Source organism: Physella acuta, unplaced genomic scaffold, assembly GCF_028476545.2.
Source record: "Physella acuta isolate Inbredline_101_S28 unplaced genomic scaffold, ASM2847654v3 ptg000642l, whole genome shotgun sequence".
Classification (NCBI taxonomy): domain Eukaryota; kingdom Metazoa; phylum Mollusca; class Gastropoda; family Physidae; genus Physella; species Physella acuta.
Genome location: NW_026732161.1, coordinates 1,286,283 through 1,313,522, shown reverse-complemented (window position 1 = coordinate 1,313,522; position 27,240 = coordinate 1,286,283). Strand labels below are relative to the sequence as shown.

Here is a 27,240-nt window from a genome sequence, read left to right as displayed (position 1 = left end):
TAACATTGATGGCCACATTAAAGTATTTAATTTTATTTTATCAGAAACATACATTTTAACATAAAATATGTCTCTTTCTTTTATAACAAGCAGATATTAAAAAACTAATTTAAAAATATAATCCTTTTAGTTTTTGCTTTCTCGAATACAAAGTATAGAGGATGTATTTTAGTCGTGCACAAAAATCAAATGCAAATTAAGAACATCGCTCCTTGGTCTAATTAAACCATTGGATGATTGCACATTGGAAAAGGATCAGTCGCTGCCAGTGTACCAAACCCCCTCTCTCAACACACTTGTTGAACCCAAGGAACAGGACATTACTATTTGAGCTTGGAAACAGCAGTGTCGCAGGGATAACCATCTTCTAAGGCAATCTAAGGGGCTCCACTCATTTATTTTTATTTTAGTGAGTGTTTTCTCTTCTATTTGCGTTACTCTACTGTCTCCACCTGACGAGCCAAAACTACCCAAGCGTTCGAACTTGGGGCTTCGAGGTTCGAGATCATGTGCTTACCCCCCAACCACTCGACCCTCAACAAATCATAGAGATAATTTATTAATGCACAATAAAATTTTAATACCTACATTAAATGTGGTTGTTTGCGAATCGTCATCAGCAACATTTTCATTAGGATAAGCTGAGCATTGGGCTGATGAGATTATCCAAAAGAATATCAAAATAGATATATAGATTACGAAATATTTTTTATATAAAAAATAAAGTGTTGTATAGTTAAACGAATAAATGAATGAATAAGTAATATTAACGGTAGCAACATATAGCAACACGGTAGCAAAATATTAAAATATAGGCCTATATTATATATATATATATATATATATATATATATATATATATATATATATATATATATATATATATATATATATATATATATATATATATATATATATATATACATATATATATATATATATATATATATATATATATATATATATATATATATATATATATATATGTGTGTGTGTGTGTGTGTATTTACAAATATACCATTGCTTTATACCGTGCTTTGCCACGGTGATTCTTTTATAAACGTACCAACTGGGGAACAGACAAAAACAAAACACAAACGAAAACGAAAACACAAACAAAAAAAAAATAAAAAAACGAATACAAAAATCACAACAAACTAAAACCCAAACATAAACATAAGCGCAAGCGCAAACATAAAGAGATTTTTAGGTCATCTATTTTATTCATACACTAGCGTACCCTTTCGCCGGGAAAGAAGAAAGTCTGACGAAATATGCGTTGGATCATGTGTATACGGGCAAGGTTTACCTACATTACTGCATGCAAGCATTGAGTGTACGTTAATCACTCACAGTAATATAACAAACTTCGGTGTTAGGAACGTAGAGGGGCGGTCTCGGGAGCCTCTGATTACACTACTGCAGGGGCGCTTTGTACCGTGCCTGACTCCTTACAACTAACGTAAGCGCCATAGTGCATACATGATTACCCAAGTTGCTCACTGCATGGTCGCCTGCGGACCTGCTTGATTCAATTTTGTGAACGACTATAACGTCTAATTTTATCCTTAGTTCATTACACTGTTAATAACGAATGAAGGCGCCATACCGCTCTAGGAAAAACCGGGGCGCATAATCACACCTTGCCAGGGGCCGCCCGTGCGAAATTGATTTTTCCCCCATACACTTTTTGGGAATACTCTTATCAACTCCTAAAAGTTTCATAGCGATCGTATGAACTGTGTCGAACCGCACCCGACTTTTATTTTTTACACACAGTATTACAGAAAAAGCGCACCCTCCTGGGGTGCCGCCCTTGCGTAATTAAAAACAATTTTTTTGCAGATACCTTCTAAAGAATATTTTGATCAACTCCCAAAAAATTCATGGCGATCGTATAAACGCAATCGACTATTGTTTTTTTTTAATATACCGTATATAGAAAAAAAATCAAAAGGCGCCCAGCTGGGGCACCAACTCTGCGATAAAAACAGATACATCTCCATGAGTATTCTCAACTACTTATTAAAGTTTCATGGCGATCGGATGAAAGGTGTAATAATGCATAAAAGACAAACACACACATTACTTTTTATAAAATCTACATAATATATAAAAAAACCATTTCGGATGCCTTACAGGGCACTTCCCGGCGCCGCAGGCGCTTTAAATTTAGTAGGCTCCTGCCTTGGGCGATAGAACACGGGGCCCTGTGCCGGTGGGCCCAAAGTCTACGATGAGGGGTCAAAACTGACCTCGACTGACCGGCGCCTTATTTTAGCTATATATCGAAAAACATGTTCCACGTAGGAACCTCTGCATAACTCCTGAGGTCTTAGACTGACCCTCGGGGTGGCAAAAAAAAACTATGATATATTCTGGAAAATTCCGGAGCGTCTTTAGAACTGACCGGTCAAAATTTTCCTTATATAAACATTAATGATTTTGTGATAAACGATGACTATTTGCAAAACCATTTTTATGGTACTTAGGCTCTGTACATCTGGCTCATTTTTTCCATATACCTGGGTAAATGAATCGGCCTTATGGATAAACTATTTGTCAACCTCTGCTCTCACGGCGAGGCCTAAAAAGTGGCCACGAGTGAAATTCTCCTATTATGAGCTATTTTTCGAAAACAAATTCTCACGTGGGAAGCCTTTGAGAACTCTTGGAGATGTACATTGGCCCCAGGGGGGGGGGATAGGCTAGAAAATGATGGTACTACCTTCGTGAAAATCCCAGAAATAAAAAAATACACATATCTGGAGGTACAAACCAAATCATGACTCCTGAGGTCGTAGAAATACCCGAGGGGGTCACAATACAATATCTTTGTGAAAATTCCGGAAGGGCTTTAGAACTGACCGGTCCGAATTTCCTATATAAACATTGTTAATTTGTGAAAAACGATGACTATTTTCAAAAACATTGTATTGGAAATTTGGTCTGTACATCTGGCTCAATTTTTCTATGAACTTTGGTAAATGAATCGGCCTTATGGATAAACTAATGGCTAGCCTCTGCTCGCACGGCAAAGGCGAAAACGTGACCGCGAGAGAAATCGATAATAGCGTAAATTACAACTTCCGGTGGACGGAAATTACTTAATTTTTTTAAAAAAGGCAGAAAATTACATCTTTTACTTAAATATGAAATTTCATTTATCTATCTGAAACAGTACTCAAGTTATAGGCTTTTGAAAAATTGAAAGTAGATTAAGTGCCACTTCCGGTTACCGGAAATCACTGAAAAGTTGACACAGAACTAAACATTTGATTCAATACTTATATACGTAATTTCAACGGTACTCAATTTATCGTGTTCACAGAAACACATACACACACACAGACATACGGAGAATATTGCAAAATTGTGTTTTTTCCTACTCAGGGAGGAGTAAAACGCACGATTGCTATGGAACTACTTTCTCTATACTTTGTATACGAGAAAATAAAAAGTAAATAAAGAATACATCATTCATTCAACTTACAATTGAGGTAACTTTATAAAAAAAATATTTTTCAAAAATTTTATACTATTTTAAACACAAGCAGAAAATGACGAAGTATTGCTTTATTTGAGTATTATTTGTGTTATACACGCATAAAGGACATAAATGTGTTCTCATTACTGATATTTTTTATTTCTAATGTACCAGAATAACAAACATTTGATCACTTTTAGAATAAACATATTGACATAAATCAAAACGCAACCTATTTTCGATAACTTTCCCTTGACGCCCTTAGAGACAGATATGTCCCATGCTATATCTCAAAAACTATTTAAGATATCGGAAAATCGTTAACATTTTTTAAAATACGTGTCATTTTACTACTAAATGTGTGCACATATATTTGAAATTATGTGTGCAATCCTTGTGGTCCTGAAAGGGTTAATCACTCCATATATCAGCCTATCTCTAATTAATTAAGCATTCAAATTCTCAAATGTTTTTGAAATCCTAAGCAAAGCTATGATGTAGCCTATAATTAGTAATATATAAATCTAAATCTAATTTAACCACCCCCTTTAGATAACACCGAAAAACAAAACAAATTTGGATTTAGAGAGTTCATACAAATTTAAAAACAAAACTATAAAACTCTGTACCGACTAATCAGAAAATAATATAAATAATCTTAACCTTAATATATTTTAATTATGAGCCTTAAAATAATAATCAGTCGGGTAGGAATACACTAAAAATAAAGGTATATAATAATAAATATTACTAAAATAGTAAATATTTAGCTTGAATTGTTTTTTTTTATTATCTCCCCTATAATAAACACAACAGGTTTAAATTAATTAGTTCTATTTCCTCCACTATATCCATTATTCAAAGAGTCTCGGCCAGAATACTAATTGATATTGATCCGTTTAATGCGTTTCAGCCATATACATGACGTATATTACATGTTCTTTGTATTCTTTTGTTAACGTATGTGAAAGAGTAAAAACATTGCTAACCGTCAAATATATTTAGGTGTTATTTCAATACACCCGACTCAATTACTTCAAATAAGAAAATGCAATTCTTCTCTGAACAGTTTTTCTCAGATCACCTATTAGTTGAAAAATGTGAGTAATCGTATTTATAAGTAAAATAACCAGTAACAATCTGTATTTAATACCATGATTTGGATTTTCATTTTTAAAATAAAAAAAAAATTACAAGTGTAATAGATTTAAAAATGTGATTATTGGTTTTGAATCAGTAATGAATCCTTTAAACTTACTTGAATTGTATGAGCATCTTATAAATACATCGTAATAACCATCTGATCGATGTATTGGTGAATAGAAAACATAAATTGTGCATACGCCGTCGTACTCAAAGCTCAAGCATTTCGAGTTGGCGACACATGCCAAAAAACATTCCTATAACAAAAAAAAAAGAAACTGCAGAAACGAAATGTTTTCTTTTTCTTTAATTCAAGCTTAAATTAACACACAAGCTTAATTCTATCATAATGACACACATTTTTAGTTCCGATAATAATTGTGTGATACTGAATTTGGCAGCTCTATTTATTTACTTGCTACTTTTTCTCTCTTAGATTCCAGTTCGATGCATGCATCGAAATGTTGACATCTTCTCTTGGATAGCTGTAGTCTACTGTTATTCAACACCTTGAATCTCAATAGATCCGAGACATAAAGTTGTCTCATTGACATGTGTGTTAAAGATTCATTTCCTGCTCTAAATTGGCTTTTTATGTCCTCGTCGGCTTCTCTTTCCTCGATCATTACGCTTCACATACATATGAATTCGGTTATCTCTCTCTTTCATTCTACCCATAGCTGTATTTGAAAACTACTCGTTTTAAATAATCAACAAAATTAAATGCATGCGTGGTTAATCGATATTAAGTTTTGGCTTAAGTTTGTCATTTTAGGAACTCTGGCCTTTTTTTTGACTTTACACAAAATCGGAAATTACACATCCATTTACTAAATATAGTAGTAGATCATACCCTTAAATATTGCCTTGAATAGCACGGTCGCATTCAGAGTTTCTTTCTGGCATATCTTCCTTGGAGGGGGGAGGTGATAGAGCCCCTCCAAAGAACGTTTCCCATTCCCCCCCCCCCCCCCCCCACCGGAACGTAAGTCAACCCTACTCCCGTTACGAAAATGTTATGTTAATCTTAAAACAACTGGTCGCATTTGCATATGATACAGATTACAACTAAACTCACACCTGAACTGCAATCATGCAGATTGTGTTTCTTTCAAAATATTTTTTCCTGCGGAGGGGCGGCAGCATTACATTTATTAATTTTTTTGGCAAGGGACTGATGGGGCGGACAATGGAAAAGGTATATATTTTCTGTATAAATGCTACTTTGTTCGGGGGAAAGGGCGCTAGACGCTTATCGGTGGGGGTGTGGGGGAGGGGAGAGTAGAAGAACTGGTTGAAATATAGCCTACATGCAGACCACTTTTAAGATTAGACAATTAAGTTGGGCGGTAAAGTTATTTTCTTTATTATCGTATTATCCCGTATCTATGACGTCATTATTATTGCGTATTGTTTTCGGCATTAGATTTATTTTACTCTAACATCAAACGTCATTTTATTGTGTATACTTTTCGGCATTCGATTTATACTTTTGTTTTCACCCGACAATTAATGAATAATCGCATCACTCTTTTTCGTATAGTTTTTGAAGGATTAAGCTTTGTAAGTTTCGTTTTGTTTGTCTTAATTAGATACATCCTTAGTTACATGTGACGTCATTCAATCTGCCAGAGACAGTTTTTATTTTATTTGTATTTTCTATAGTGTGTTCAGGACAGAATTACAGAGTGATAGACAGACAGACAGAATGACAGCTTAGCGAAACTATTATTTAGATTTCAGATGCTTACATGCATAGAGTTAACGGCTGTAACTTTCTGGATGGATTGATCCGATTGGTCGTAAGCAATGCATTCATCTTCAATAATATTAGAACAAAAGTTATTTCATATATACACGTATATATATATATATATATATATATATTTATATATATATATATATATATATATATATATATATATATATATATATATATATATATATATATATATATATATATATATATATATATATATATATATATATATATACATATATATATATATATATATATATATATATATATATATATATATATATATATATAATCTAATTCGAATATACAATTAATTTATCTAGTACTATCGATAAACTAAACATAAGCCATTTTAGTCTTGTCGATGAACACGTATAATCTATTTAGAACAAGCGTGCCCGTCCTCGCACTTTGCCGCCGTTTCAGAAGAAAGTATGACGCAATATTTTAAGAGGGTTTCATCGTTGCTTTACCAATCGTAAATTTATATTTTAAAATGTAAACAATATACTTCATGAGAAATGTTTCGAAGGTCTAGAGATGCCCACAAAAAGACAATAATACATATTAAAAACACTCCTAAAATATTTATTCGTACGGTCCGATGATATTTCCCCTATTTTTTGTTGTACCCTACTCACCTTCAGCATAACACATAATGTACTGTAGGCATGCTGCTACTATCAGAAAAATTTTACCTAGTGACATCTTCTATGAAGTTAGGTTACTTTTCTTTGGAATCGATATCTACGTTAAAAGCAAGTATACAACTTTATTAACGCCAAATTTTAATATAAATTATAAATACAGTCTTCAATTAGTTATACTAAATAATAAGAAAAGCATTGGTTGCGCTAGAAATCGTTTAATTACATTCTGAACATATTTAATGAAACAATTTGCGTATGATAGCGCAGAAAATATGTTCTTTAAATATGAATTTAAAGTAAACTTTCTGAAGTCATTCAGTGAATAAATGTAATATTTTTTTGTTTCATCATCTGTTTCAAAATAATTTTGAGCTATGTGAAAGTAAGTGATAAATTAATGAGACGCGGACCTTTGACCACAGGTGCTTTGACCATAGGGGGTTTGACTATAGGGGGTTTGACCACATCGAAGCTTTGACCAAAGGGGGTTTGATCATAGGGGGTTTGACCATAGGGGGTTTGACCACAGATGTTCTCTCAGCAGAGGGTCTTTGATAACAGGTGGTCTATCAACGGGTGTTTGATCACAAGCGATTTTTCCGGCTTTGATCATAGGTGTTTTGTCCACATAGGGTCTTTGATCTCAGGTGTTTTGTCCACATATGGTCTTTGATCTCAGGTGGTTTGTCCAATGCTGTCCATATATGGTAAAGATTTATTTTAAAAGTTGCTAAAGTATATTTTAAATTTCGACATGAAGTTATAACATGTTAAATCATCATGTATAAATACAAGTTTTGTATCATTTTTTATCCTTTATATGTGCTATTTATTTTCAAGTACAACTACATTATTTATTTGTGAAACTTGTTATATGTCGCATTATTTGTGTTCCATTTATATTTAAAATAAATCTATTTGGCCTAGCACCAGCCTTTATGTGGAGAATAAAATATAGTTCTTGACTTTTTACTTTCTCGTATATACGAAGTATAGAGAAAGTATTGTAATCGTGCACAAAAATCACTTGAAATTTTAACAATTTTCACCTCAGTCCTTCTTCACATCCGAAGTATAGAGGACTTATTTTAATCGGGCAAAAATTATCAATCCAGATTTATCAAAATTAAAAGGTTTGATGCGTAATCCAGTCTGAAAAACTGGGCTTTGCAATTCTGTCCGTATGTCTGTGTGTCTGTCTGTCTGTGTGTGTGTCTGTGTGTAAACACGATTACTTGAGTTCCGTTACAGATAGGTTGATGAAATTTCATATATAAGTATTTTATCAAAAACGTAGATCCATATCAACTTTTGAGCGATTTCCGATAAACGGAAGTGGTACTTTTTTACTTTGAATTTTTCAAAAGCCTATAACTTGAGTACTATTTCAGATAGATAAATGAAGTTTCACATGTGAGTAAAAGATCTAATTTTCTACATTCTGTTAAATTTTGAGTAATTTCCATTGACCGGAAGTAGTAATTTATGCTACTTCCGATTTGTCAAAAAACTAATGTAATTTTTTAAAGTACTAATAATATTGCGCACTAGTATGCACTTTTTTATTTGGCGTTCACTTGGTGTGCAATTCTTTTGTCTACGAGATTTTATTCTATTTTTAAAACTTTAAGTATTTAAAATGGATTAAAAATCATGTCTATAGCCCGAGTTCCCATCCCCTGTTGTTTTATTTAAGAATATTGGAGAAGGTTTAGGGGAGATCACTCCCGGTTTATTTAATACATGTTAATTTATATTAACGTACTCTCAGGAAACATGTATAAAATCGTATTAATTGTGTCATAAATTTATATGAAACAACAATTAATAAGTTTTATTTTAAAATCTATATATTATGATTAGCCCACTCTGTGGTCAAAGCCCCTATGGTCAAAACCCCTATGATCAAAGCCCATCTGTAGTCAAAGCACCGTTGTGGTCAAACCCCCTATGGTCAAACCCCCTATGGTCAAAGCACCTGTGGTCAAAGCACCTAGGACCAAATTAATAAAAGGTCATTAAAATAATTGTAAGGATTGTGAAAAGAAGTTATAAAGTAATAAAATGTCATCAAAATAATTTTAAGCATTGTGAAAGAAATAGTTAACAAAAAAATAATCACGTGAGTGAAATAACTTGTTTCGAAAGTCTGGTCTCGCTGATGTTTTGCCTCTAACTGAGGTTCTCTGAAGTAGTAGAAAGAATAAGACTAGTATATATATATATATATATATATATATATATATATATATATATATATATATATATATATATACATATATATATATATATATATATATATATATATATATATATATATATATATAAAATATATATACATAACTTTAAAGAAAAGCGCTGGTAGCTTATATCATTTTAGATCTTCTAAGTGCATACAATATATAATATAATAACTCACGTTTCCAACGCCATGTCTTTACCTACATGAATGACAAACTACATGCAAAAGACAAATAGTACAACAGAAAAATCGAGATAAAAAAGAACAAAAAAAAAACAAGCTAAGCGAAACGATAGAAAAAAGAATGCTCATACTTGTGGATTCGTACAATTTTCAATCTTATTATTAATGTTCTATTATTTAAAAACTATTTTTATGTAGTAGAAATAGAGGTAATCTCATTTAATATTTTAGACAGCGAGTAATTATAGAGTAATATGATGATTAATTCCGTTAAGTTTTTCACATATTTAGATTTTGCTCCTGCACACTTACTAGCTAAAACATTTATAAACGTAAGGCAATAGAAGCTATTAATTGACTTTATAAAATAAAATACTTAAAAAAAAACTTTTTAAAAAACCACGTTTTTCTTGTGGACTAAAAAGTAGAAAATAACTATTTACATACATTTGATGACAAAAAACGTGGGTACGTTCACCATCAAATTTCCCGACCCATCTGCCCGACCCACGTTTTTTGTCATCAAATGTATGTAAATAGTTATTTTCTACTTTTTAGTCCACAAGAAAAACGTGTTTTTTTTAAAGTTTTTTTTTAAGTATTTTATTTTCTCCTTTTTAGTCCGTTGCTACACATGAAAAACGTGGTTTTTAAAAAAAGTTTTTTATATAGTTTATTTTCTACTTTATCCAATGACTTGATTAAGTATGACTTGACTAAGTGTTTATAAATACACGGACTAAAAATCTTGAGCGACCAGGATTCGAACCTGGGTTGTCGCGGCCACAACGCGAAGTACTAACCACTATACGATCACGGCCAGCGCGCTCACATCGATTGGGGCCGAAGTAACTGTGTCAATAGTCTTGTCGGTATCTTTAGAAATCATGTCCTCAATTTTATGGTCCTTGGGGCGTAATTAAATTAAGCTAATTACGGTCTCTAATTGCTAGTTTTTATGATTGCATCTGAAATTGTTAGGCGAAAGTAGCCTACATGCCAAATTTCAGATCTATAGAGCAATCAGAAGTGGGCTAATTTTCGATGTCAATTTTAACAACAACCACATCCACAAACGCGAAGCTGAGTTAAGAAAAACGTGTTAATAACATAGGTGATTGCTATTAAACGGTTGCATGACAAATGATCTCAGGACAAATTATCTTAGACAAATTAGTAGAGAGACAAATGATCACAGGACAAATGATCTTAGGACAAATGATTTCAGGGCAAATGATCGTAGAACTAATGATCTAAGGGCAAATGATCTCAGGACAAAGGATCTCAGGACAAAAGATCTCAGGACAAATTATCTAAGATAAAATATCACAGATGAAATATTTCATAGGCAAATTATCTCAAGGACAAATGACCTCACGGACAAAAGATAGTACAAAATTTATCAGGACATGCGCTTATTTACAATTACATTTATGATTAAACTAGCTATCGGTACCCGTTACACGGGCTATTCTGGTGACTTTTAGCTCTCTTGTCTTTACAAAAGGCTACCCGGTTTTTCTATTAGATATTTATCTCCGAGTAGCGGTGTTTAAAACTTTCTGGAGGAGGGTGTGTGGGTTGTGGGTGGGGGGAGGGTAGCGGATACTGTTTTTTTTTCTATATTTTGTATGAATTACTTTTTACAATTTCGTTCCGAGGTGAAAGGGGAAGAAACGGTAGAAAGTGGGTAATAAAATGAATTGTAATTCAGCTTTTAAAAAATTCATCATAGGAAACTTAGGAAAAGAAACATTTTATTGATCAAGAGCTTTTGAATGAAACATTCTTAAGGTTTTGAAAAAATGTTTTTTTTTATGTACTGTCTATGTTTATACTTGTTTAAAATAGCATAGACTTCCAATACCGATTAGAAAAATTAAAACCAAATTATATACAGTTGTAACACATATGGTTACCAGCCAGGGGAGGGAAAAATATGAAGTTTTAATTCATTGAGTTGCGGCCCCTGTGGGGCTGTGGCCTGTTGACTTAGTTGTTTTTTCCGTGATCTTGTGAGCGATGTTACCTGTGTCCCATGTCATATGACATGGGACTGTGGGTAGTTCATGCCTAGCCGTGTCAGTCACACGCAGCCTGCTGTCTGTGAACACGGTGACCAAGATGTATCCCTAATGAAGGTAGTGTAGTTACATAAATTATGTTTGTTAAAATACTTATTTGTGTATTCCTGCTAGTGCTGCACGTGCACACTAGTTAGGGTGAGTATTAATATAAGTATTTATTTGTAGTACTACTTATTGGTACTTGTTGGCAGTACTGTGTACTGGCCGAAACATATTTTATTGTACCCGTGTATATTGTAGCCTACACGTGGTGTTGTGATGAATGTAACTTTTTATTTACATTTGTTTTGGGGCTACAGTTTTTTGTTTTCTTTTTTGTTTTTTTTGGTTTCTTGTTGCTTCAGTATTTTCTCTCGTCGTACTACTGTGTTGCATCGCCGTCATGGCTCGATGTTGTGAATAAAGGAGTACTTGACAACAACTGTCGGTGTCAGTGTGTACTTAACCTCAGTGTCAGCCCGTCTTAACCACAACACCTCAGTGGGTAAAAGCATCCCCACTGAGTGAGGGTTACACAGTATTTAGTCAACACAATACCATATTGAAACCATATTAAATGCACTGGCTGATTAAGAGACTTAAAATAAGAGACTTAAAATATTTCGTTTAAAACCTGGCTATTCAATGGTAGTTATGTTGTTTTTGTCTTTTAAAAACACCCATTTTGGCAGAGCATGGGTCCTACTACACTATCCCTTCAAAAACAAGGTGAACTCTAATTCACCCGCCCCGTGTTCCGTCAAGTCCCGATAGGCAACGTTATAATTCACAAATTGAAAAAAAAATGAAAAAAATATATTCAATATTGGCTTTGAGTGTCTCGAACCCGTACCACCCGCATGGTAACAATTACACTAACATCTCAGCTATTTAGACACTATATTTTTTATGGAGAAATTTAACTTAGGCGAATAAGCCCTATGAATTCAAACTACATTTTATCACAAATTAGCCAATTGCATAGCTAAACAAACAAAGATTTCAATAAAATAATTAAGGCCTGAAACAGTTCAGTATAGAAATTTATTATTGGAATAGATTCTAGATCTAGGTAGGGTTTAGATCTAGATCTGTCAAAGTCTAGATTTTCCGTAGAACTAGAATTTCTAGAATATCTAGATCTAGATCTAGAATCCTACTAGATAAACTACATTTTTTAAGTTTAAGTCGAGAAAATTGCATTGTATACATTTCATATCGTACGTAGAACTAAATCATATTTGAAAGACACAGTTCATTTCTTTATATTCTAAACTCGGAAGAAGACGTCATTAGTTTTGTGCTCTTTCCTTAGTGTAAACGTCTTAGTGACGTCATTATTTCATGCGTTCTTTTTCACAACTATAAACACTTTTCTGGTTGCATAATTAAAATTGTTTTTCTACATTCGAATATGCCTTTATATTTTATTTTTCTTCTTTAAATAAAATTGTGTTAATACATTAAAAACATCTAACATATTATTTTCAACGAAAGTCCGTATCAAGTTCTCCAGATATCGCTAAAGATACTGATTTGATACCCTCTAAAAATATTTTGCGGACAGAGAGAGAGAGAGAGAGAGAGAGAGAGAGAGAGAGAGAGAGAGAGAGAGAGAGAGAGAGAGAGAGAGAGAGAGAAAGGTGCACATAGGCTTTTATATATTAGGATATGTTTGAATAGTCCCCGTATACTGCCCACAAACGTTAAACCTAAGCACATTTGGGAAGATGCGATAAAACCGCCAAAGACAGGAGACCTGAAAAATGCAACAACTGGAGTGGGATATTGAGATTAGATAATGAAATAATGAGATAATGTTGTTTTCATTCCCAAATAAAGTGCTGACAAGAATCATTCTAGAGAGACTTAGAGATGCCTTGGACAAAAAGCTGAGACAAGAACAAGCTGGTTATGTATTGACCATATTGCCACGCTGCGCATCATTATTGAACAGTCCCTCGAGTGGCAATCCATTATACATGACTTTTCACGACTTCGAAAAGGCGTTTGACAGTGTGAATAGAGACGTAATCTGAAAGCTAGTGAGACAAAATTGAATACCCAAAGAATGTATATGTATATTACACAGAAACTATATGAAGGCTCATTCTGTCATATAATAAACTGAGGAAAACTAAGAGAACCCTTCACAGTGAAGACGGGAGTGAGACGGGGATGTATGCTATCGCCAATGATATTCTTGATGGTATCAACTGGATCATGCTGCAAACTACAAAAAAAAAATGACACTGGAATCCAGTTGAGTTTCATGAAAAGGCTGGAAGATCTTGATTTTGCTACTGACATCTGCCTACTATCTCACAAGCAGTAGTATGTACAAGCCAAACTAAATCGGCAATCTGACGAAGCCTCCAAAGTTGGACTAAAAATCATCAAACGTAAAACAGAGGTCATTGGAATCAATAACAACCAGAACCTGCCAATACATCTGAATGAAGAAGATATACGAGAAAAAAAACACATTCTCATGGATCTGGAAAGTGTGATCAATAATGACGGGGGAGCAGACGAGAACATAAAATGTCGTATCAACAAGGCTATACGTGCCTTCAGCTCACTGCGCCAGAAAAAGAAGTGCATATTCATGTCATTCTACAGCAAGATAAAAAATTTCAATACAAATGTCAAGGCAGTATTGCTCTCTGGCTCGCTGACTTGTAGGGTTACAAAGGCAAATACCGATAGGCTACAGTAGTTTACAAATACATGTTTACGACATATACTTAAAATAGATGGCCAGACAAAATACCAAACAAATACCTGTGCTAAAATACAAAACAGCAACCAATAGATGGATATCATGGCCTGTAACTGCGGATGGATTGGTCATAAATTGGGAAGAAGGAAATATTGCAAAAAATACTATGGACTGGAATCCCCAGGGCTAAAGAAAAGTGCGTCGGCCAAAGAAATCCCGTAGAAGAATGGTATAGGAGGAGACAAAGACCGCTGAGCTTAAGTGGGCACAGATAAGTGTAACTAGAAAGGTGTAACTGCAGCTCTCTGCTCCCCAGGGGCTACAAATGAAAAAAAAAAGATGATGATGACTATAATGCGTTTTTTTTTTAAATTTTAAAATCGGTGAAAACTCCACACAAGACAATTATTCTGTTTACAGCCGATTTGTAAACGTCAATCTAGTATTACAGGATCAACTTAGCTCAAATTTAGCAGACACCTAACACTAAAAGAAAGTACTAAGAAAAAAATAATTAAATACTAAACTGTTTAAACTCATACACGTGTTTTTTTTTCCTGATACGTATTCTGTTTCGAGCATTTCATTCAATTTGTTATATAATTGAAAAGAGAAAATTGAAAATATAACATAAGAATAGACCGCAACATATATATGCTCCTTAAAGTAATGTAACAAATATATTATGTTAATGTAGTGTAAGTCAGAACTCACCAGAGTTAAACGTTGTCGTTGTCTCTAAAAGGCAAGAATATCCCAAAGCGATGTGTGCGCTGTATTATAAAAGGTCCGTGTTCTCCAATTAGCCAATCAAAAGACTTGGACATACCCACGTGATATGACATTAAAATACAGAAGCGGCGCCAAACGTTTTAACTTCTTGAAAAACACATGTTTTTTAAGAAGAGACTTTTTTTAGGACAGTAGACAAAAATAATTCATTAAGCTGTGAAAAAACTAAAAATATATTAGTGCGATCACTAAAGAAAAGAAAAGAAATACTACTTAGGTACGTGCACATACTAGACAATGCTTTATCAAAAGTTGTCAACCACATTCAACAACTACAAGACACACGCCAATGGGTGCTAGTGACGACATACTTACTTATGACGTAGATCATTGACCATCGAATGCATTCCTCTCCTTTTTTGTATTTACAGCAGACTGCACATCTACTTTGATCTTCTTAGATCAATCAAATATTTAAAATTTTATCAAGCCGTTGTCTGAGGAGTCATGTAGCTAAATTTATTATTTTTCAACGAGAACGGAAAAAAAACAATATTTGTAATCTTCAAATGAAAAATTTAATAAGTGTATATATATATATATATATATATATATATATATATATATATATATATATATATATATATATATATATATATACTAGGCATACTGCCTAGCTTCGCTTAGGTTTTCAAAAACATTTGATAATTTGAATAGTAATTATTAGGTGATGGATGAGGCGTGGAGTGCTTAAATGTAAACAGTAATGCTAATTTTAGAGAAGATGTTGTAGGCCTATGCTCTGTAACATCAGCTTTCAGAGAAAGTGTTCGAAAGTACGCAATTTATAACTAAGATGGAAATAGAACTACAGAGGTTCCATGAACAGTATATCTCATAATTTATATTACATTGACTTTTAAAATTAATGTTTTATTTAATTATGATACGTAGCTTAATTAATAACTTATTTTTATCTAAAACAAATGCTATACTTTGTCGTTTTCTGTTTCTGTTTAAAATAGTATACAATTATTTGAAAAATAATTATTTAAAAAGGTTACCTCCCTTGGAAATTAACCGAATGACGTATCTCTGTGTTTACTTTTTTTTTAAACAAACAGTTACTATGCTTATATAAGAAAATACGATATATAAACATATTTAACGACTACAATAGCTTTTTCCGACGGGATTAAAGTTTTTTTGTTACCCTCCAGGGTCGGTCTACGACCTCAAATAATATTAACGGGATCGATCGTCAAATTATTTATATATATCTCATATAAGGAGAATTTCACTCGCGGTCATCTTTTAGCACTGGTCGAGGGCTTTGAGTCTGACCAACAGTTTTTCCATACGGCCTAGTCATCTATAGAAGTGTATGCAAAACATTAGCATGATGTACAGAGGTTAAGTAACGTAAAAATTGTGTTGAAATTACCCTGTTTTTTTCCATAAAATACAAAGATTATATAGGGAAATACGACTGGTCAGTTTTGACCCCTTTACGAAGTTTTCCCAGATATGCCGAGTTTTTTGTGACACCCCAAGGCGTTCTCCTACCACCTCACAAAATATCAAGGGGGGTCGTCGGAGGAAATTTTTTTTCGTAATTGAGCTCATATAAAGAGAATTTCACTCGCGGTCACTTTTTAGCCCTCGTCGAGGGCTTTGAGTGTAACCGACAGTTTTCCCTAAAGGTCAAGCCATTGACCTAGGAGCATGCAAAAAATTAGCCAGATATACTGAGCTTAAGTACCCTAAAGTCTGCGTTGAAATGACCCTCTGTTTTTCCCATAAAATACAAAGATTATATAGGGAAATACAACTGGTCAGTTTTGACAGCTTTACGAAGTTTTCCCAGATATGCCGAGTTTTTTGTGACACCCCTAGGTGTTCTCCTACCACCTCACAAAATTTCAAGGGGGGTCGTCGGAGGAATTTTTTTTTCGTAATAGAGCTCATATAAAGAGAATTTCACTCGCGGTCACTTTTTAGCCCTCGTCGAGGGCTTTGAGTGTAACCGACAGTTTTCCCTAAAGGTCAAGCCATTTACCTATAAGCATGCCAAAACTGAGCCAGATGTAAAGAGGGTAAGTGCCATAAAATCCGTTTTGAAATGACCCTCTGTTTTCCCCATAAAATACAAAGATTATATAGGGAAATACAACTGGTCAGTTTTGACCCATTTCCCGATTTTTCCCGGACATGGCGAGTTTTTTGTGACACCCCAAGGTGTTCTCCTACCACCTCACAAAATTTCAAGGGGGGTCGTCGGAGGAATTGTTTTTTCGTAATAGAGCTCATATAAAGAGAATTTCACTCGCGGTCACTTTTTAGCCCTCGTCGAGGGCTTTGAGTGTAACCGACAGTTTGCCCTAAAGGTCAAGCCATTGACCTAGGAGCATGCAAAAAATTAGCCAGATATACTGAGCTTAAGTACCCTAAAGTCTGCGTTGAAATGACCCTCTGTTTTTCCCATAAAATACAAAGATTATATAGGGAAATACAACTGGTCAGTTTTGACCCCTTTACGAAGTTTTTCCAGATATGCCGAGTTTTTTGTGACACCCCAATGTGTTCTCCTACCACCTCACAAAATATCAAGGGGGGTCGTCGGAGGAATTTTTTTTTCGTAATAGAGCTCATATAAAGAGAATTTCCCTCGCGGTCACTTTTTAGCCCTCGTCGAGGGCATTGAGTGTAACCGACAGATTTCCCTAAAGGTCAAGCCATTTACCTATAAGCATGCCAAAACTGACCCAGATGTAAAGAGGGTAAGTGCCATAAAATCCGTTTTGAAATGACCCTCTGTTTTCCCCATAAAATACAAAGATTATATAGGGAAATACGACTGGTCAGTTTTGACCCATTTCCCGATTTTTCCCGGACATGGCGAGTTTTTTTTGACACCCCAAGGCGTTCTCCTACCACCTCTGAAAATATCAAGGGGGGTCGTCGGAGGAATTTTTTTTTCGTAATAGAGCTCATATATAGAGAATTTCACTCGCGGTCACTTTTTAGCCCTCGTCGAGGGCTTTGAGTGTAACCGACAGATTTCCCTAAAGGTCAAGCCATTTACCTATAAGCATGCCAAAACTTAGCCAGATGTAAAGAGCGTAAGTGCCATAAAATCCGTTTTGAAATGACCCTCTGTTTTCCCCATAAAATACAAAGATTATATAGGGAAATACGACTGGTCAGTTTTGACCCATTTCCCGATTTTTCCCGGACATGGCGAGTTTTTTGTGACACCCCAAGGCGTTCTCCTACCACCTCACAAAATATCAAGGGGGGTCGTCGGAGGAATTTTTTTTTCGTAATAGAGCTCATATAAAGAGAATTTCCCTCGCGGTCACTTTTTAGCCCTCGTCGAGGGCATTGAGTGTAACCGACAGATTTTCCTAAAGGTCAAGCCATTGACCTAGAAGCATGCAAAAAATTAGCCAGATATACTGAGCTTAAGTATCCTAAAGTCTGCGTTGAAATGACCCTCTGTTTTCCCCATAAAATACAAAGATTATATAGGGAAATACAACTGGTCAGTTTTGACCCCTTTACGAAGTTTTCCCAGATATGCCGAGTTTTTTGTGACACCCCAAGGTGTTCTCCTACCACCTCACAAAATTTCAAGGGGGGTCGTCGGAGGAATTTTTTTTTCGTAATAGAGCTCATATAAAGAGAATTTCACTCGCGGTCACTTTTTAGCCCTCGTCGAGGGCTTTGAGTGTAACCGACAGTTTTCCCTAAAGGTCAAGCCATTGACCTAGGAGCATGCAAAAAATTAGCCAGATATACTGAGCTTAAGTACCCTAAAGTCTACGTTGAAATGACCCTCTGTTTTTCCCATAAAATACAAAGATTATATAGGGAAATACAACTGGTCAGTTTTGACCCCTTTACGAAGTTTTTCCAGATATGCCGAGTTTTTTGTGACACCCCAAGGTGTTCTCCTACCACCTCACAAAATTTCAAGGGGGGTCGTCGGAGGAATTTTTTTTTCGTAATATAGCCCATATACGGCGCCGGTCAGTCGAGGTCAGTTTTGACCCCCGCTCCGTAGACTTTTTGCCGAACCGTCACCGGCCCTCGTGTTCTATCGCCATAAGGCACCTTAGTGCCAAATTTGACGCGCCTGCGGCGCCGGGAAGTGCCCTATCGGGCACCCGACCACTTTGCTTTATATATATAGATATATATATATATATGTGTGTGTGTGTTTGTTTGTATGTGTGTGTGTGTGTGTGTATACAGGATTTAAACTTATTATATCAATGGAAATATTATGATTTTCAACTTTTATTTAGATGTGAATGATAAATTTAGAAGAACACGGGGCAGGTGAAGTAGAGTTCACTTGTTTCTGTGAGCTCAGCATATGAAGGGATAGTGTAGTCAGACCCATGCTTAACAGAAATCGTTGTTTTTAAAAGACAAAAACGTCCGAGGTGTGACGTCTTTTTGAATGTGGGGTCTGTTTGTTTTGCTTTTTGACGATAGGTGACAGACATGATGTTTTTTTTTTTTTTGATAACCCCTGAAATCCACAGTTCTCCAAGGCATGACGGGTAGTCTAGTGGAAAATGAATCGGCCGGTCATAGTGTTAATGAATACATTTTTGCTTGCCTCTGGGACACAAACGGGAAGTGGTGATTAAGTGTACACATATTGATTGCATCATGTCTAAAAATAACAATCTGCGTCGTTGAAATATTTTAAGGCAAGCTGTTGTGTTGCCTTTTACTTTGAAGATAATTTCCCGTAAGATCGATGTCTTTAGACTGAAGAGACCTTGAAATAGTACGAGGACAGGTGGAGGCTATAGGTTGGAGGACTTGTGGAGGCTATAGGTTGGAGGACATGTAAGGACAGTTGGAGGCTATAGGTTGGAGGACAGGTGGAGGCTATAGGTTGGAGGACAGGTGGAGGATATAGGTTGGAGGACAGGTGGATGCTATAGGTTGGAGGACAGGTGGAGGATATAGGTTGGAGGACAGGTGGATGCTATAGGTTGGAGGACAGGTGGAGGCTATAGGTTGGAGGACATGTAAGGACAGGTGGACTCTATAGGTTGGAGGACAGGTGGAGGCTATAGGTTGGAGGACATGTAAGGACAGGTGGAGGCTATAGGTTGGAGGAAAGGTGGAGACTATAGGTTGGAGGACAGATGGAGGCTATAGGTTGTAGGACAGGTGGAGACTATAGGTTGGAGGACATGTAAGGACAGGTGGAGGCTATAGGTTGGGGGACAGGTGGAGGCTATAGGTTGGAGTTCAGGTGGAGGCTATAGGTTGGAGGACATGTAAGGACAGGTGGAGGCTATAGGTTGAAGGACAGGTGGAGGCTATAGGTTAAAGGACAGGTGAAGGCTATAGGTTGAAGGACAGGTAGAGGCTATAGGTTGTAGGACAGGTAGAGGCTATAGGTTGGAGGACAGGTGGAGGCTATAGGTTGTAGGACAGGTAGAGGCTATAGGTTGAAGGACAGGTAGAGGCTATAGGTTGGAGGACAGGTGGAGGCTATAGGTTGTAGGACAGGTAGAGGCTATAGGTTGAAGGACAGGTAGAGGCTATAGGTTGTAGGACAGGTAGAGACTATAGGTTGGAGGACAGGTGGAGGCTATAGGTTGGAGGACAGTTGGAGGCTATAGGTTGGAGGACAGGTGGAGGTTATAGGTTGGAGGACAGGTGGAGGCGATAGGTTGGAGGACAGGTGGAGGCTATAGGTTGGAGGACATGTAAGGACAGGTGGAGCTGTAGGTTGGAGGACAGGTAAGGACAGGTGGAGCTGTAGGTTGGAGGACAGTTTGCTACCGATTTTTGTGAAGTATTGTATTTTTATAAAAGATTTTATGTTTATAACTATAAAATAATATCAAAGTCGGCCTTTGACGAAGATTAAAATTTTTACTTTGATGTCTTGCATAGCTATGCGGAGGGCCCCACACAGTAAAAAACTCAGTAAACACACATACATCCAACCATCAACTTCCACACATACACAATCTCTAGTACGAGTAAACACACAACATATTTAATAAAACACAAACACGAACATACATGTTAACAAACGTGCACCAATATCAGTAAAAACATTTTAGCACAAAAAACACATATGAAAAGCTTTACACATGTACGAACCACTATTAACACAAGTATAAACATATAAAGCTATACCAAACACACATCTGAAAAACTATACACATACACATCTGAACTGCTACACATACACACGCATATTTGAACAGCTATACACGAAAACTAGTGTAAATAAAGACATTAACATGGTAATGTTACTTTATACGCACGCAATGATTTTGTGTATTATATGAACTCTACTTCATCTGCCCATGGGATTGCTATGTCTAAAGAAGAATCATTACTTTTTTATTTAGTTATATAGTAGTGCTACTATATGACTTATATTAATCTGGTAATATTGCACTGAATTACTTTAAGTAATATTATTGGGTAACCCTGTGAGTATTGTTACAGTTACCAATTCGAGTAATAATAACATGTACGTCGAGGTTAATCAGTGGCGTGGCCAGAATCGTCAAATGGTGGGAGGGATTCAAATTTTTTCCAGCATTTTATATATATACCACGCTTTTGAATCTAATAAAGAAACTAAATCTAATAGGTGGAACATTTTGAATGATAGCCAACATATAGGCCTAAAATATTGCATTTGCAGTTAAGATTATCCAAACTTTAATTAGCTACTGTTTTTAAGTTCTTTAAAGATAATTTTTACCATAACGATAATGCTTAGGTTAAATTACTGTATTGATCACACACCTCTTTACTGGTAATTGCAAAAAAAAATTTCAAACGCTATGATTCTGGCGGCATGGTACTTTGGTAAATTATTACGCGTTTTCCCAAACGTACTTAAAAGATTAGTTCGGGGTTGGTTAGTGTGGGGGAAGGGGTTCAACTTCATTCACCACTGTCCAGTCACTTGATGTCAATTATCCTACCCAGCGTATACCTAGGTGTGACATTAACACATGAACCACCTGATTCAACTCAAAAAAGGACTAAAATAACCCATCTAATCCATAAGCTATCAAACAATTCAAACCAAAAGTTGGCGCCATAGCGTTCTCGGAAGTGCCCTGGTCTTCAAATAACACCCTGTCGGGGCGCAAGAGGGTGCCCGTTTTTGATTTAGTTAAGGACTATATTAACCCTTCTTATCCATAGTCTATCGAACTGTTTAAATAGAACTTGGGCGTCGTATCGCTCACGGGAAGACACTGGGCGCCAAATTACAGACTTTCGGGGCGCCAGAGGACGAACTGGATTAGATTTAGTGTACGACTATAATAACACAATTTATTCACAGCCGATTGTATTTTTTTAAAACAAACGTTTGCACCCAGATGTAATGTTTTTTCTTAAAGGGAAGTAAAAAAATAAACACTTTTTTTGTCAATCAAGGAAAGTAATTGAAAATAAATGAACACAGTAAAGTAATTTGTGAAGGATGATACATATTCTTTGGCTTTGTTTTTTTTCCACATTACTTTAATGCAATTATACGTTTGGGAAATAACCTCATTTAATACTTTTTAAATCATTAATTTAGATAATACATACTTTAGGTGTATTACTCTATTGCGATAAAGTCGAGGTTGTTTTTTTTTACTCTACTCCTATATTTGTGTGCGTGTGTTTGTCTGTATGACGGATAGCCATGAAACTTTCGGAAGTTTTTGAAAATACTCTTAGGAAGGTTTCTGCCAAAACACTTTTTTTTAAATTTGCGATTTTCTCTAAATAAGGTGTATTCAAAATAAAAGTCTGATGCGGTTCGAAATCGTTCATCCGAGTGTTATGAATCTTCATTGAGTTGATACGAATGCTCTCGAGAAGGGTTCTCCGAAAACAATTCCTTAGGGCTTAGCCCTGGCGACTGCGATTTTCGTCAATACGATGATTGACGCCAAGAGTTCCAGAGCGGCTATCTTAGCACTTGGTATCCGTCACTTAGGCTTCCTGCATATAGGATAAGGAATACTACTATATTCATTGGTAAAAATGCAACAGAGCATCCGCCGGCTCCTCGACGACTGCGTGACAAGAAGTGCCCCGGGCACCCATGCGCCTACTTTCGTTTTTTTTCTAAATAAAGCTATACACTATAGACACGATGTGCATCAATATCTGTTTACTATATCGACTCAGGTGCGTCAACATAAGATCTATAACCAGTCGCATTTACTTTTTCGAACATGAGAAATTTACAAACCAATGGTGGATGGACATGGTGGACGTCCTTAATGACACGAAGGTGACTCTTCTGATTAGCCAGCATCCATCGTAGCAGCCTGTTATAGGGTCATAAGGTGGCGGTGTTGATTACTACAGTGAGGTGAAGTACTTGGTGATAATTTAGCAAAACAGGATATAACCGCCTAAACGATTTGAACAAATAATGTTAACGCATGTACAATTTCGTGGCTTTAATATAGAAAAACAAAAGCTCTGACACGGGAAACAAGAACCGCACTTCCACACGATCACAAGTCTATCCTTCAACTAATTTAATTCATTCTCTCGGCCTCAGCTTCACCATTAGATAACCTGACACCAGGCTGACCCACCCTAAGGTAACCCATCCCCTGACTTATCCACCCTAAGGTAACCCATTTCCTGACTTATCCACCCTAAGGTAACCCATTTCCTGACTTATCCACCCTAAGGTAACCCATCCCCTGACTTATCCACACTAAGGTAACCCATCCCCTGACTTATCCACCCTAAGGTAACCCATTCCCTGACTTATCCACCCTAAGGTAACCCATCCCCTGACTTATCCACCCTAAGGTAACCCAATCAGTAACCCACATGTGCTAACCAAACTCTGACCCACCCTAAGGTAACCCAACCCCTTACTGATACACACAAAGGTAACCCAATCAGTAACCCTCATATGCAAACCAAACCCCTGACTCACCCTATGGTAACCCAACCCCTTTCTTTATAAAAATAAAGAAATAATCAAATTTGTGTTCCAGAAGGTCTAGGCTATTAATAATAAAATATTAGTATTGTAATTACGTTTATGGTAACTAATGTTGACTCGAATAAATAATAAACTGTACGCTTCTACCCTTTATTTACGGAATTATGATCTGAATGAAATTTTTTCTTAAACAATGTATCATCTTATTGCTTTTGTCACATTTAAATCATATGTCAAAGGAAATTTTGTTTCATAAATTGTTAATGGCCCAAACATATATTGGTACTTATAAGTACCGAAAGGAATGTAGGTAATTTTTTTCCAAAAAAATTTAAAAAAATTACGAAACAGGAAAAACGATACAATTTATTAAATAATAACATGGCAATCATTATAACAATCATTTTTTATTTTTTATTTTCACACATTAACACAGCACAAAAGTATATTTTTACTACGATTTTTGCTGTATTTTTTTATCGGAACACATCTTAGACCTCAAACACAGCAAAAGGTGCCGACATGTCATGCTCTCTCATTCCTCATTGTCACGTTCTTGTATGTGGTCTATCTGGTGTGGTAACAGTTGCCGGACTGAACCTGCTTTTGCTAGAGGCTTCTAATAGCCATTACAATGAGCCGCATAGACACATATTTTAAAAACGAAAGCCTAGTCATACAGTTCACTACTACTAGTAATACTAGGGGAAGTATAATTGTAGCCTACTAGGATATTATGACAAGTCAGCACTACTATGTAAAGTTCATAAATAGAAATAAGCTTAATGTGTTTAGGCTAGCCGTAGTGGCCTACTGTTTTATGTTTACTGATTACAATTTAACATAGAGACCTATATTGTATTATATGCATACGTATGGAATATTACTAGCCTACAGGTATATATTGCGTTATTGTAGGCTAGACAGTTATTTGAGGTAAATATAACTAACAAATCTTACCACTACACCTAGACTTTGGTATACAAATAAAGCATACTAAAAATTGTAAACCTGCAACTGCTACTTTTATTTTTATTAATCTTTTACTACTAGAAATCTGAATTTAATAAAAATATTTACTTAGTAAACCATATGCTAACCTTCTTATAAATGTATAAATATCATTTTTTGAGTACGTTTCGATAATTTATTAACAAAATAATATTTATTTAATTCCACATCGAAAATCTGTTCCAAGAAATCCTAAGAAAAATGATCGTGTGTCCTGACGGTACTTACAAGTCCTCTTGTAAACATCGATCTATTACAAAAATTTGAAGAAAATTGATTTGAAGATGCCCATAAAAAATATTTGGGGTTGAAAACTTGAAGAATAAGGTAAAACAAAGGGAAACTAGGAACACGTGCGAGATCTGTACAAAACGATTGTGAACTACCAACAGAGCAGGAGATTGAAAATGGTGCTGCACCACACATTTTTAAAACAAGTAATTAAAAAAGTCTAGTGACAATTTTAGCGCAATATCCTTATGTTATCTAAAAATAGCTCTGTCGTAGCGTAAATCAAGAGCAGGGTTAGTAAAACCATTGATTAGTTACTAAAACGTATTTTATTAATTTTTTTTTCAGTATTTTACATGTTTTATTTACAATAGAGTAACATGACTAAAAACCATTGCGCGCCTAGCTACCGAACGTGATTTCGCAGCCATTGAACGTGATGGCGCAGCTATTGAACGTGATGACGCGTGTGGTGTGGTTGAATAAACATGCCTGTTTATTCGGTCCAAATTTTAATTAATTCAAAACATTTTTTGTGACCGAACGAAAGGATATTTTTGAAAACTTTCTTCGGCAATATTGTTCTAAATTATGGCAGAAATCGATTGGTAAATGTTTCAAGTCGCTAAGTGGTCTGGTTGCCGAGATATGAGCAAAAAACTGCATTTTTCGAGGTTTTTTGGCTTTTCCGGAAAATCTATGAAAGAAACTCGGAATTTTTTTGGCCCACTATCATCCTGGTAACTTGCTTAAATAATTGCTTTTGGAACTAGTCCTCGATATTGCTCGTTGAGGAGGAGATACGACTTAAAGCTGCGGACACACATTCATTCATTCATACATTCATACATTCATACATTCATACATCCAGAAATGACGGGTTAATAAACGCAATTCTCCAGAATGGAAAACATTGATCTCTTCACCTACAGGTGACTCAGGGGAGATAATACTATTAATTACATGAATAATTTTTAAAAATTCGTCTTAAATTAAAAATAATACAGGAGCTTAATTAAAGTGATACTTATAAGTACCGACAGTAGATAAAGGGTTACAATATCACAATTGAACTTATACTCTATTTTTCTTTTAGCTAGCGCTAGTCAGCATCCTGTGTTCTGTCATTGATTACGTTTTTAAAAAGTCAACCATAGTGGAAATAACTTTTTTCAATTTTTGTTTTATGTTTTACGGATGTAATAAAAATATTCCCAATTTGTTTAAAAAAAATACTTACTGGCAAGTAAGAGAACGAGAAGTTGGTCACCTACTTTTAAGCCCTATATTGCTGGTAAGTAGGTCACCAACCAGTTCTACGGCTCAATAAAATCAACTTGCATGAGCCATAGAGCTGGTTGGTGACCTACTTACAAGCCCTATAAGTATATGCCCAAAATGAAATAATTCTAATATTTGAAGCATTTGAAAGTGTGTAGTGCTGCATCGATAATATCAGATATCGAAGCTTGAAACAAATGTCTACTTTGGCATTTAGCTGTTTTTTTTAGTATTGTTTATATTCCATAAGCAGCTGCCATCTTCACAATGCGATTATTCATTTTTGCCAATTCTGTTTCTATCAAAATATGTTTTCACCGAATAAATGCTAGAAAGGGGTTTAACTCTGAGAAAACTTTTGTTTTAAAGAAACCACATTTACTCCCCTTAGAACTTGCTATTACAAAATTAATTGCATGAACAATCCAATTTTTTTCTTTTGTATTATATGTGTTCTCCATCCCTTATTTTTCAAAGAACCCAGTGTTGCATATTTGTACGTTTAAATTATTTCAATATGGAATGTGTTGAGTGTTTAGACATGAACGTCACAAATATTTGTTACTTAAAATATGTTTATTTAAGGTTCCACTATTTTTTCTTCTTCTTCGCTTTCTTTTTTTTTAAACTACTACTGGCTTAGGTTCATCGCAATCAAATGCAAGTGGTCGATCTAATTGATGCACTTTAAAATGACATTTACGGTCAGTTTTATACATAGTTAACCTCGATTATTGAGATGGCTCTAATTTTTCC

General features: G+C 35.3%; 1 protein-coding gene across 1 annotated transcript; it reads right to left on the bottom strand.

Annotated features, from left to right (window-relative positions):
• Window positions 1-323: 323 nt before the first annotated feature.
• On the bottom strand, window positions 324-7,130 carry LOC131948410 (uncharacterized). The gene is made up of 5 exons (XM_059310018.1): window positions 7,031-7,130; window positions 6,382-6,449; window positions 4,746-4,887; window positions 589-653; window positions 324-377 (listed from the first exon to the last, which is right to left on the bottom strand). The coding sequence occupies exons 1-5, from the start codon at window positions 7,095-7,097 to the stop codon at window positions 324-326; spliced, it is 396 nt and encodes a 131-aa protein (XP_059166001.1). The 5' UTR covers window positions 7,098-7,130.
• Between the last annotated feature and the right edge of the window lie 20,110 nt (window positions 7,131-27,240).